This window comes from Tyto alba, unplaced genomic scaffold (assembly GCF_018691265.1).
Source record: "Tyto alba isolate M040663 unplaced genomic scaffold, T.alba_DEE_v4.0 Super-Scaffold_16, whole genome shotgun sequence".
Lineage (NCBI taxonomy): Eukaryota > Metazoa > Chordata > Aves > Strigiformes > Tytonidae > Tyto > Tyto alba.
The window spans coordinates 15,072,871-15,085,289 of record NW_024881278.1 but is presented as its reverse complement, the minus strand read 5'-3'; the positions used below and the strand labels follow the sequence as shown (position 1 = coordinate 15,085,289).

The following is a 12,419-nucleotide window of genomic DNA, read 5'->3' as shown; positions in this document are numbered from 1 at the left end:
CTTTGGGCATGAAAAGTAAAGGAGGTTGGGTTTGGGCTTGTCTGCTTTATTTGTTTGTTTATCTTTTTTTATTCAAGAGTGCATTTATTTTATAACTGACAAGAGATCACTTCATTTTTAGTGGTCTTAAAATAGCTCGTCAGTAATAAAACCAAGTTTCTCTCTCTGCTTTTCATAACAAGGGGAAGCTGAATGAGTGGTTCCGTGTTCAGAAGAGCCGCAGAGGTCTCTGCTGAATTCATCGACCGTGGTTCAAACCAGTGTGCAGCACAGCCACTGAAGAAAAAACAGAACAAGGAGTCAGACCATCTGGAAGGGCCACAGGATGCCACCGGGGCACTCTGCTACAGCTCTGGGAGAACAAGCTGCAAAAGGCTGGAGCTGTGTTTTAATCTGTTGTACATGCAGAATACAATTCCTCCAGAACTTTGGGGAAATTTATTGCCAGGATCAGCCTCAGACATTGCAAGTGGGGTCTGTTACAAGGGGACAGCGGTTCTCTAGGGCAAGCTGCATGATCTTTGAAAAAGTCTAGGGTTGGAGTGTGCAATGTACAATTTCAGCTAGATTTAACTAAATGTGGCTGAGGGTCACAGGGCTTTCTAGCCATCCTCCTCCCTTCAAGTCAACCTTCAGATGAGTGGACTAATCTGATAGACCTCTTGGGGCCCCTTCCAGCTGTTTCCTGAGATATTTTTGTATTCTGCAAAGAGAATACTCAAGCTGATTGCTTTTATTACAGCTTCAACAGGGGAAATTTGCATTAAAAACAATGTGGGGAAAAAAAGACATGGCATCTTAAAAGGTCTCTTCTAATTTTGGCAGGTTGATCAGCACATTCTCTGCCAGACAAGAACAGTTTCCTGCTGTGTATTTTCTAATGAATTGACCACTGCCCTCTAAAAGTAGATAGTGAAACATGTTGTGTAAGCATCTTCTCAAGCAACCTTAGGGGTTTTGAATATATCTTTATTTTTTTGCTCATATAAGGTAAATGTTCATTCTATTAATTCAGACATGCCTTCTGAACTGAAGAACCTTTTCACACAAACAAACTTTCCCTTTGACACACTATTGAGTTTATCGCTTATAATACTGATTTTAAATAAATGTATTTCAGTGCTGTCCATTGCTGTAGCTTAACTAGACAATATTTCAATCTGACAAGCCTCACCTCAGCCAGAGAGAGCTGGATGACTCCACTCTTGTCTTTGTCCAGGAGATGGAACACTTCTGACAAGTAGAAGAGGGGGAAAAAATTGATATAAACCACAGAGTTTGGCGTGTAGGGAATCAGTGTCTCACAAAATATAGAGGTCTGGCTTTTTGCCATGATCTACTGGAAATCTAGACTGGTTCTGTAAGATAATATTACAGCTGTTCTTCTTTCCTCTTACAAGTAATTTCTAAGCCACTTCATGGGGTGGAATAGTCAAATCTACAGCAGCAAACTGAGAGTTGGCAGCAGGACAACTATAAAACCTGGTGCAGTAGCACCTGGTATGATCCAGGGACAAACCTGTAAATCAGGTCTGAGTAAGGGCTGTAAATGATAAATGGTACCATTTATAGGATCTGGGACAACCTGGGGGCCAGAGCACTGACCGTAAAGTGCAGATGACTGTAACACAAGAACATGGTAGGTTATGAAAACATGTCCCCCACCCTCCGTGGTCATTCAGACAGAATGGTGTTGCTAGTTCTCTGCTGCTTTCTCCATCAGACACAATTTTGCTGGTACCCTCACACTTCCATACAATTTTCTACATTCACAGTCAAAGGACACCAAACGCTTAATGAAACCCCAAAGTTTTCAGGAATTCTCTTTGTCTACTGAACAGAGGCACTTACTGAACAGGGTCTCTAAGTGGATCATACAGGCCACAAAGCCATCGAAATCAATCGTCAGCTTGCTGCCGGCGTAGCGGATGACAATGCTGTGTTGCACCTGATCGCTGAGCGTGAAACCTGAGGGCATGGGAAGCACACAAACCACCAACGCAGCAGGTTAATGTGCTGTCTCGGATGTGACTTACCCATGGACTGCTTCACCTACAGGCAGGCTTGGGTAAAAGACTGAGGACTATTCTGTCCAGGGGGTCTGTTGAATTCCATCACCCACCTTTGGGGTGGGTCCTTTCCAAAGCCCATTGTGCTGGGTGAAGAGAGGCATAAAGTTCTCCCACAGCATTTCATCAGGCTGCATATTTCACATTGTTTCACAGCATAACCAGTCCTATGTTCCCCAGATAAACCCCTAATTAGCAAGTCTTGGCGCTGCAGCTGAATAGCAGTGATTACAGTAGAGCCAATTGCTCACATAACACATTGGGCTCTATTCAGGCCCATATTAGTGCTATTTCTGTCTCTGGATCATTCACATAAACTCCACCAAGCACAAGACAGATCAAAAAAACCCAGCTCTTCTCTAGGAGCCCCTGAGCTGGCAAGCACTGCTCCAAAAGTGAATAGTACACATCAGAGGGTATATCATTGGGGCATGCCTTGATCAGGCTTGCACCTTCTCTAGTGTAGAGAAAGGTGGTGGGAGGAAATGAAGGAAAAAGAGGATTTGGACATAACTCTGAAAGAGGACAATTAGATTGGGAAATAATGAGGCCAAAAATAGAGCAAGTAATAATCAGATGGATAAGCAATGGTCACAGCATGAACAAAAATATCAGTGGTTCATAATGCAGAACAGAGGATGGGTTTTGATGTATATAACAGCAAAAGGACGGAGCGGTATGTGACCGTCAGGAAGGGAGAATGGCACTGGCAATGCTGTGATCTAGGAGACGGGAGGGAAGCAAAGCCATTAAAAGGTTCCACTGTTATTCCGATGTTTGGTGATTCGACGGTGTCCCTGAGCAGTGTACTCACCTGCCTCTCTGAGGGCATTTCGCATCTCATGGGAGTCGATGGTACCGGAGTAGTCACTATCCACTTTCTTATAGATTGCCTGCAGCAGAGGGGAATGAGGGAATGCAGAGACAGTTTTTCAGTGTGTCCCCGCGCAGCAATGCGGTGGTGCGAGCACAGGCGGTCAGGCTTTGGCTTTCACAGCTGGGTAACATCAGTAGCAAAGACACGGTAACACGAGTCTCACCAGGGGTAAGCAGCCAGAACGGAAGAATCAGGGCTCTTCTGCGGTTTAACCTTCGTTTGCTAATCTACTCTGCAGCCCATGCCCTGCCGTCCTCCCTGCTCGTGTAGCTAGATTAATGCCAGGACAACCGTGCCAGCCTCTGCTGCGTCCACACCATCACTTTGCTGTGCGGGTACAGCCCCGGGTTTCTGATGGCTGGGACAGGGGCTGCCCCTACCAGCCCAAGCTCTTACTCTTAGAAATGTTAATGAGCAAGGGAAATGTTTCAAGTAGCTACTGGCAAGCAAGGCAGACTGGGAAACACGTTCCCATGGGCTGGCAGCCTGCCTGCCTTCATGTTACATGGTGTCAGACAGGCCATTGAGGAAAATATCCTATCATTTGGCAAACACTGCAACAGGCAAAGTCCATTTTGCTTAATATTTCAGACATGATGACAGATGCTTCCTGCTGCCAGCAGGTTTATTATGCAGAATTAGATGCCACCCAGACCTACAACTTGGACTGGAATTGACTCTCAGGACTTGCTCTGCTGACACCAGCCCTAGGACAGAGCAGGTGCTTCACAAACCCAACACCTCTTCATGAACCTCCAGGACAGATGCTCGGGGCTGACCAGCATCAAATCAGAGAGCAGCAGGCTTGCCTGAAAGGGATGTTGTCAAACAAAACAGGTCTGCATTTGACCTTCCTTTAGACTGCTTGATTCCGGGTGAACTTCTTGGGATATTAAAACCTCTGCCAGAAAATAATTCAGCATTTCTACAAGATTTAAAAAATATAAAGACAGGTTTTTGTAGGTTCTAAAAATATGCATTTCTTGTGCTTGCTGGTGCTCAGCTGGCAAAGTAACATACTGCAACAGCAGAGATATGCTCATATGAGTTTTAATACAGCAGGCAGCAGAGAGAGCTGTCTCTGCCAACAGTGAAAGAGGGTTAATCTGGCTTTCCATAAGGTATTGCAAATTATGGAAAGTGGTGGGGCCAAGGTGAAAGAGGATCTGCTTGTGCCCTTTTAAATCAGAGGTGGTTTTGAGCCCTGGAACAACTTCCAGCCACAAGAAGGAAGGCTTCCAAGTATATCTGCCTGTGTTGGCTTAACCCATCTCAGTTCTGGATCTATACTTCAGAGATGAGAGAGAAGGGGAGACAGTCAGAAATATTATGTTACCAAATACTTTTGAATCTTCATCCAAAGTGTCTTGAATTCTACAAGTCCCAAGGTGCCAGTACCATTGGTCTGGGGATGTTAAGGCATGGTTCAAAGCTCAGGATTCCTTAGCAAAACTGGAGACCAATCAGTTCTGATAAAAACAAATCACCCATCACAGTGTCATCTTAATGCCATATTAGTTCTGCTTTGTAATGCATCTCCATCTCACACAGACATGCCCACAGCTTTACATTTTCTTAGCTAAAGGCCTGCCAAGAATTTCTAGGCTATGTGCACTCTCAAGGAATGATATATGGGATTGCTAAATATATAAGCATGATTAGATCCACTCGCATTTTGTACAGTTAACTGCAGATTAGAGTCGTTAGGGAATAAAAGGACTGGCTTCACAGCAGACAAGTGTTAGAAACCAGAGGCAGGAACTGCAAGTGAACAGAGAAAGTCAACAGTAGGCTACACAGTCTTTCCCCATGTCCTTCAGCGCCTTGAACATCCATTCCGACGGAAAGTTATGCAGAAACAGGGAGCTGACCCCCATGATGCTGTACTTATTGAGTTGCCCTGTTGGATTTGGGAGCCTGTGAACTGCAGGGCAAAGCCATCACTTCTCCTAAGAGCCAGTGATCCACAAGATCCACAGTTAACCCCTGCTGACCTCAACATGACCATGTCATGAGACCAACATTAGTATAATCCTGGCAGCACGGCTCTTGACCCTCCCAATGCACTGGTTACCTTCCCAGCACACCAAAGGAGTACTGGGCAGATGTGCTGACCTCTCCTTTCCCTTGGCTGTGCCATGTGTCCCACAGGCTATGCAGAAGGGAGGGGGGCACAGCATGTACTTGTAGCCTTCCCCCTCTGAACAGGCTCTCCAGCCTGTCTCTGCTGCTTGCTCTCTATAAGCAGTACCTGACTTAGAGATGGCAGCTGAGGTTGTGCTTAAAACCTGTCTCCTGCCACGTACGCTGTGTATGCACCCAAAACTGCAGAGGTGCATCCAGGCAGAAGGTCCCTGCTTCTTCTCCCTGCTATTTTTAGGAAAAAGTTTAAGCAATAAGGGATGCAGAGCGGGTGAATGAAGCAGCTGATGATTAAATGGTTCAGGTTTCTGCCACCCTGAACTGATAGAGCTGCTTGGCTAAATTTAATGCCTCCAGCCATGTGCCTGGACAACAGAAGTACAGACTAAGCCCATCTTGTCAGGAAGTTTTGCAGAGGACATCTAGAAACTTTAAAGGTGATGAAATAACATTCAAAGGATACATCTAAAAGGCTGATCATCTCCCTGCAAGTGTTAATGTTGAATCCATCACTTTTAATATCCTTTCCTGCACAGAAAGAAAGTAAAAATCCAAGTCAGAAATACTTTTAGACAAATATTTTTCTGCAGACAACCTTAGAGCTGTAAACACAAGTTGTTAAAATCTTGTTAACAAAGTAAATGCTCTGGCCTTTCTTCCACTATCTCCTTTCAGATGATTAACAGGTATTTTTGGCACAAGGGCAGGGGATCCTATTGGTTTTGGGGGTGGTAAGCTTCTGTCTATCCACAGAAGTTATGCAGCAGCATAATAGTATCTTCCCATGGTGGTCCTCCTAAGAAAGTACAGGGAAGTCATTGCCCTTGCGGGACATGAGCTGGCAGCACTTGGAAGAGGAGCACCGGCTGGTATTTTTTCCCCCCATATTAGAGGTTCAACAAGCCAGGAGAAACTCGGCTGAGGGCAGACAAAAACTCAGTTTTTCATCACCCTTAACTGGTAGAGCTGGGTTTTGATAGCATAGATCCCATCTGTGTGCTGATGGACCCGGGCACAGACGTTCACTCTGAGCAAAGATCAACTTTATGTCTCACCATTTCAGCTCCATTCAATGCCCCTCAGCTCCATTCAATGGGAACTACATAACGTTACTTACTCTTTGCCAAAACCCGGTTTAGGATGGTTTGAAGTCCAGTTGCAGTCACTTCACAGTCCTGGACAGAAAACAAAACATACTTTAGCTGTTAACACAAAAATTATTAGAAACAAGATACAGTCATTTGCTGTCAGACACTCAGAGACTATTTTCCTTCCACATCAAAGACATGTAAACCTTTACTTTTTTTCCAACACTTTACATTTCCCATCAGCTGTCACATGGAGGAGATCCATTAATATTCCCTAGCCTTTCAAATGGGAAATAAGTGGTTTATTAGGTGCCATGGTGACATGACACAGTAAATTTTAACTTTTTAGCAAGTTTGACTAAATTGGGTGAATGCCTTATTTCTCAGCTGAAGAGGTTCGACAGAGCATTTGAGGTTTTCCGGGTTTATGGAAACTACAACCAAACAATACTAAAATTGCCCTCTCGAAACTCAAAAAGGTCTTCCTAACAAAATGTTTTCCCTCTCTGATGCCAGTGGCCACCCATTCATTAAGAGAAAATCTGACACAACAGCCACAGGCTAGCACAGCAGGGCTTTGTAGATACTGAGGTTTGTTAAATACAATAAATAGAGAGAAAGTTCAGCCAACAGTTTTCTGATTCCTGGGGCTTCTGAGTAAAAAGGAAGGAATTGACCAACTAGACAATTGTCAGAATTACACACTAACTCCACAGGTAATTTATTTCACTGTGGGATAATATTTTCACAGTCCTCTCTCCCATCACCCTTATTTTCAAAGTTATTCCATGACCTGCATTACTGAGGGAATAAATCACATTTTGCACCAATAAGAGGAACAATGCAGTAAGACTGCTCTATTGTAAAATAAATTGAACTGAAGCTGTGAGTTAATAAAAGGGGAGAACTGATTGGTTTTTGAAGACCAGACAATAAAAGGAATTGGCAAGTAAAATATTTGCATAATCATAACAGAGAGGTCCCAGTCTTTTTCTTTCCCTTTAATCCACTTACCGCTCCAGAGAGCTTTTGAAACAGAGTCTTGAACTCATCATCTATATCTTTGTTATCGACATGAGGCTGAGGAAAGAGACGACCAAGAATGTGGTTTACAAGGTGGTTCTAGGAAGCGAGCTGTGGATATTGTAAAGCAGCTTTACAAGGTACTATTTACGGCAATGAAGAATGAGCGCTTGCTCTGCAGCAATGGCAAGACAGAGGCACTACTTATATCATGACCAGCCAGGGGCTGGATTCATTTGGGAGTAAATACTTTTTTAAAACTGATGAAGAAGTTTTCTTCTGCTACCAAGATAGTTTTTATAAATTAGCCACAGTGAAAATGTTGCTGCACCTGGTCATAGCAATCCAGCAGTTCCTTGGAAGTCTGCTTCTGCAATTTCTCTCAGGTTTCAGAAAGATTATTTGTTTCTATGGAAAGGATCATTCTGTGCCCTTCCCACCTTCTCCTATCTGTGCTAGACAGAAGGACAATTTAATGTGTTCCAGCCCAGTCTACAGGGATGCAGCTTCTGTGCCACATGGGCCCAGGTACATGCAAATGCATGTGAAACTAAGACATGGAGATATGTAAGGAATTCCCACAAGCAAAAAATATTTCTCCTGAGCACAAACACATACCATGATCCCAGATCAGTGGAGTAAGAAAAATCTTCTCCCTGTTTTGCCCCCCACATTATGAAGGAAAAGTTTGCTAGGAAAAAACTCCAAACCTATCTGCCAGTTAAGATATTTACCTCATATGGGTTTGCAGATACCACATCACCAATCATCCTAAGAAAAACAAACAAACAAACAAACAAACAAACAAAAACCAAAACAAAGCAAAACAAGAAATTATGAGTTTACCATTTACCTTTAAAATAATTAGCAAAACAAGCTAGTTTAATATAAGGTGTTAGCGAATGCACAGAACAAGCCCCCAGGTTTCCTGCTTCCCATGCTCCCCATCCCACCTCTGTCTGTCCCACCTCTTTGATGATATTTTCCTTGGGAAATCCAGCCTTGTTCTTGTCTTACATCCAGACTCCCGTTTGTTCATTCAGTGGCTGCTACTGATACAACTCTTTTTAAAACCATCTTCTTATGGTCATAATCCCAATCCTAAACTCTTTAATTGTGGTAATTTGAGGGATTTAGTTAGCACTTGAGTGCTTGGTGGAGGCCATCTGAAGAACCATGACTCTACCATGGATGTGTGTGTCACATATGGTAGACTATGTAAGAAAATAGGTACTAGAAATGGGCCTATTTTGCTGGTTAAGGGAGAAGATAGAGCCCAGGACGTGGGTGCAACACCTGACCTTTTCCTTTATGTGTCTCACCAGCAGAATTGGAGGCTTTACAGAGAAGGTACGCACTGCATTTTAGCCTTTTTCTCAGAAAAAACTCTCAGGCAGAACTCTCCATTTTTGTAAGGCTCAAAAGTGGATGGCACAATGAGGTACTCTCCCCGGGGCAACTTAAAGCGGCTGGAAACTTCACGCAGGTTGACATAAGGATCAGACCGGGCTGCTGGTTGGTTCCGTGCAAAGAAAGAACGGTTCACATGAACATTGGTGTTATTTTCCAGCTGTGGGAAATGTGCTTTTGTTAGAAACCATTTGACAGTGGTAAACCAGCCACCCTATTTCAATTTCAGTGTTTTAAAGCCACCTCAAGTTTTTCCTAGCATAAAATAATAAATCCGCAAGTGATGTCATAAAAGATAACCACCAGGGTTCTACTATGGGAAACAGTCAGGCAGATAATTAGAAGGGGCAGGGATCTTCCTCTATAAAGATTATCCTTTCACATGCCTCTCTACAATCTATGATATAAAATAAATAAAAATATCATAATATGAGCTCATATCTGGTCAAACTAGTGCCTGCTGTACTTAAGTTGTCCATGTATTGAGCATTTTTTGCTTTCACAGGCTGCTTGTGGAAAAATTTAAATTTCAGAATATTTTTGAACAAATTATGGTATGGAATAGATCTCCTAATTGCATAGGAATTGTACTCTCTGATTTCTTTAAACAGACAGAAAATAATAATAAACAGGACAAAGTATTAGCCACAAGGGTGATACTTTTGGGGCCACATTAGATGATTTACCCAACTTCTGTTAGTATTACTAAGGATGATTCTTTGGATTACGTGGACAATAGTACATAACTTTTCCTTAATACTAATATACTCTTAAGCAAATGAAACACTAAATACCTCATAAAACAAAACACTGAAGTAAGAAAAAAACAGTAGCGTAACAATTACATCTCTGCCATAAACCTCCTATTCATGACTTTTGCTCCACAGGGATGTCTTTCAAAAAGTGTGATTTGATGACCCACAGAAAGTGTGGTTGACACAGGGTGGAGAATATTGCATAAGGATAAGGTTTCTGGCTGTCTAAAATCAGAGCATACAAAGATGTTACCAAACATTTTCTAATAATTCAGTTTTTCTGTTGTAAACTGTAGAAAAATATGGGGGTTTTTTTCTCTTTTGTTCTGAATTATTCAACAGCCCCATCCTTTATCCTCACTCAATCTTAAGGTATGTGGGACTGCAAACATTAAGAAGCCAGATCCATATCTTTTTCAATATATAAAGTTCATTTTCCCTTGGCATCTGCAAAGCTGTTAAAAGAACACAGTTAATTGCTACATGACCACACATTCATTTACTGAGAGAGAAGAAAAGGGCTGAAAAGCTGAGGAAAAATTGGCAGTGGAGACTGCTGGACCTCAGTAATGAGTATAGGCTGTTCCTACTGCCAGACACCCCTGGGGTCTATTTCTTAGGAATTAAAAGTCTCTTTACCTCAGTATTGACATCTGGGAGGATTAGGGAAGGTTGAGTGGGGTTTGTTCATTACCAGGAGTCCCAGCTCAGAACAATAAAAGGAATGGATCCACAGAGTTTGGCATTTCTTCTAAACAACTGTAGCTACATTTTCTCGATTTTAAAGTGCAGAGACCCAGTTCTGCCTTCACCTGTACTAAACAGACAAATTCTGACCACTGTTATACAAACTTAGTGGAAGCCAAATTTCGACAAGTATAAATGAAGTCAACACTGGGACTCAAATGTCTGCCATAAAGCTTTGGTCCCAGTCACTTGGAAGTGGCTATTCAGAATTTGAGATGTTGGTTCAGTGATCCAAGAACAAAGTTCTCCAGATGAGCTGTCATTAGTAAGGAAGAAGTCTTCCTGGTAGCCCATCTGGAAGCTAGAAGTCTTCAGCAGAGATTACATACCTCCTGTGGAAGCTGAAAGAAAGAGAAAGAGCTGATGTTGAAGGGCTGCTACATACCCACATCTATCACTAGGGAAAAAAAAAAAAATCAGATAAAGCCTCCTTCAGACACTTTTTTTTCATTTTCATTTACAACCATATATTGTAGTACCAGTTATACATGAAGTTCTAGCTTGCGCTAGAGCTGTTCCAAAGGAAGAACAGGATCTTCATCCAGAAGAATCTATACAACATTTAATTACTTTTCTCCTGATATGGTGTTGTGAATTACACTATTGCTTGGAAATATTTGGGTAAGCCTTTAAATGTTCAGTTGGGAAAATCAACTAGTCCCACTTTGCTAACCAAAACCAAACTGAGCATTTATTACAGCAGACCTAGAATCTACTAGTCTAATATTACTAGAATATGATGAAAATGTAAGGTTACCATCACTAGCAATCAGCCTGAGGATGATGAGGTTTTTGTAAGGCAATTATACCAAGTAACAAATTACAAGATTTGACCCCTAAATTAACTAAATTGCTATGTTAATTTGCACCTGCAAACATAAGGTAGCTTTTCCAAAAGCAATTAGTTGTCTTGAGAGCACAGATTCCAGTGAAAGCCAAAGAGAGTGTTCTCCCAAGTCTCAAAAGAGCTTTTGAAAATATTGTGCATATAATAATTCTGGGGCCTGAGATGGTCCCTCGAGATCTCAAGTCTTATTCCTTATAACCAGCATACTAGAAGGCCAGAAGTTTGGTGATGGACACACTTATTGTCGGGAGACAGTTTGAGCTACATGACTTACAAAAGCTCTGCAGGGCAGGTAGACTTAAGTATACATCTTTTCACTTTCTCCTATACAGAGATCTGCTTTAGGTCACCATCCATGCTGTCCTAACTGGACCTTCTCAGCCACAGCATCAGCTGAAATGATGTAAATCTACAACAGTGCCTGACTCAAGTAATTTGGATCATAGCTTGATATCTACTGAAGATGACTTAGCAGTCATGTCTTTCAAAAGAAAATCTTCATCTCGTTAAGAGTAACCAAGTCCACCCTACTATGGAAAAGATCACAGAGGAGACAGATGGGATGAAATAGATGTAAAGTGCAAAAGCTCTGCTAACTTCTCCAAGGTTGTACTCAGTGATATGAGCAAACAATCATCCTTAACGTGCAGATTCAGGATGCCAATAGACCAGGGTGCTTGGTACCATGCAGATGGCAACTCAGAAATTTGCTTGGTGAGAACGATTTGTGTATGCAGACACTTCAGCACTAGGGAAAACTTATCCTGGTTTTGAACCATCCTGCACAAGATATATTAGCAAAAGTCAGCCATTCCCAGCTGTGCTGCTTAACAATCTTCATCCAGTGGAATCTATATAACATTTAGTTGCTTTTCTCCAGATATTAAATTGGGAATGATAATACCGGTTGGAAATTTTTATATTTGCTTCTTTCCCCTCACATCACAGAAATTAGAGGTGACACTGTAGGTTTTTTCCCTGCATTACATTTGCAACCCAGCAACACTGGGAGAATAAGGAAAAAAAAAATTACTGAACCATAACAATAGCATGGCAGACAATGAATCAAAACAATTTTCAAATGCAAGGGAAAAATAATGAAAAAAAGAAAGTGACTACTGAGCACTAACGATAGGCTGTAATCAGAAACACTTATCTGGAATTGCCAGGCACCCTGAGCCTGCCCCCATTCAGATTTTGTAAGAGAAGGCTCTCAATGAGACTCTTGTTAAATTATTGCCTCTAGCTTTACACTGCTCTCCTGTTAAAGTGGGACAAAAACTGAGCCTAAATTTATCTGAATCTTCCCATATTATGTGGGTCAGGAAGAAATGAGAGAAGGATTTGAATCATCTTGCCAAATCCAGTTCTCATTGAAGTGTAGCGCTGAATGTCAAGATGTAGCACATTGCTAATTTTTTTTCTAGCATAACAGAACAGGGAATAAAGCCTTTTTGGCAG

At 42.0% G+C, this 12,419-nt stretch overlaps 1 protein-coding gene across 1 annotated transcript in view; it reads right to left on the bottom strand.

Moving 5' to 3' along the window:
• Positions 1–252: 252 nt before the first annotated feature.
• LOC104366432 (calpain-8) overlaps positions 253–12,419 on the bottom strand; it is a 29,987-nt gene continuing 17,820 nt past the window's right edge. The window contains exons 11-21 of the mRNA XM_009973368.3: positions 10,441–10,452; positions 8,558–8,769; positions 7,934–7,970; positions 7,191–7,256; positions 6,206–6,263; positions 5,552–5,616; positions 4,283–4,351; positions 2,884–2,962; positions 1,852–1,968; positions 1,175–1,233; positions 253–276 (exon numbers count right to left, since the gene is read on the bottom strand). Of these exons, the coding sequence (XP_009971670.3) occupies positions 253–276; positions 1,175–1,233; positions 1,852–1,968; positions 2,884–2,962; positions 4,283–4,351; positions 5,552–5,616; positions 6,206–6,263; positions 7,191–7,256; positions 7,934–7,970; positions 8,558–8,769; positions 10,441–10,452 (798 nt within the window). The remainder of the gene's footprint in view (positions 277–1,174; positions 1,234–1,851; positions 1,969–2,883; positions 2,963–4,282; positions 4,352–5,551; positions 5,617–6,205; positions 6,264–7,190; positions 7,257–7,933; positions 7,971–8,557; positions 8,770–10,440; positions 10,453–12,419) is intronic.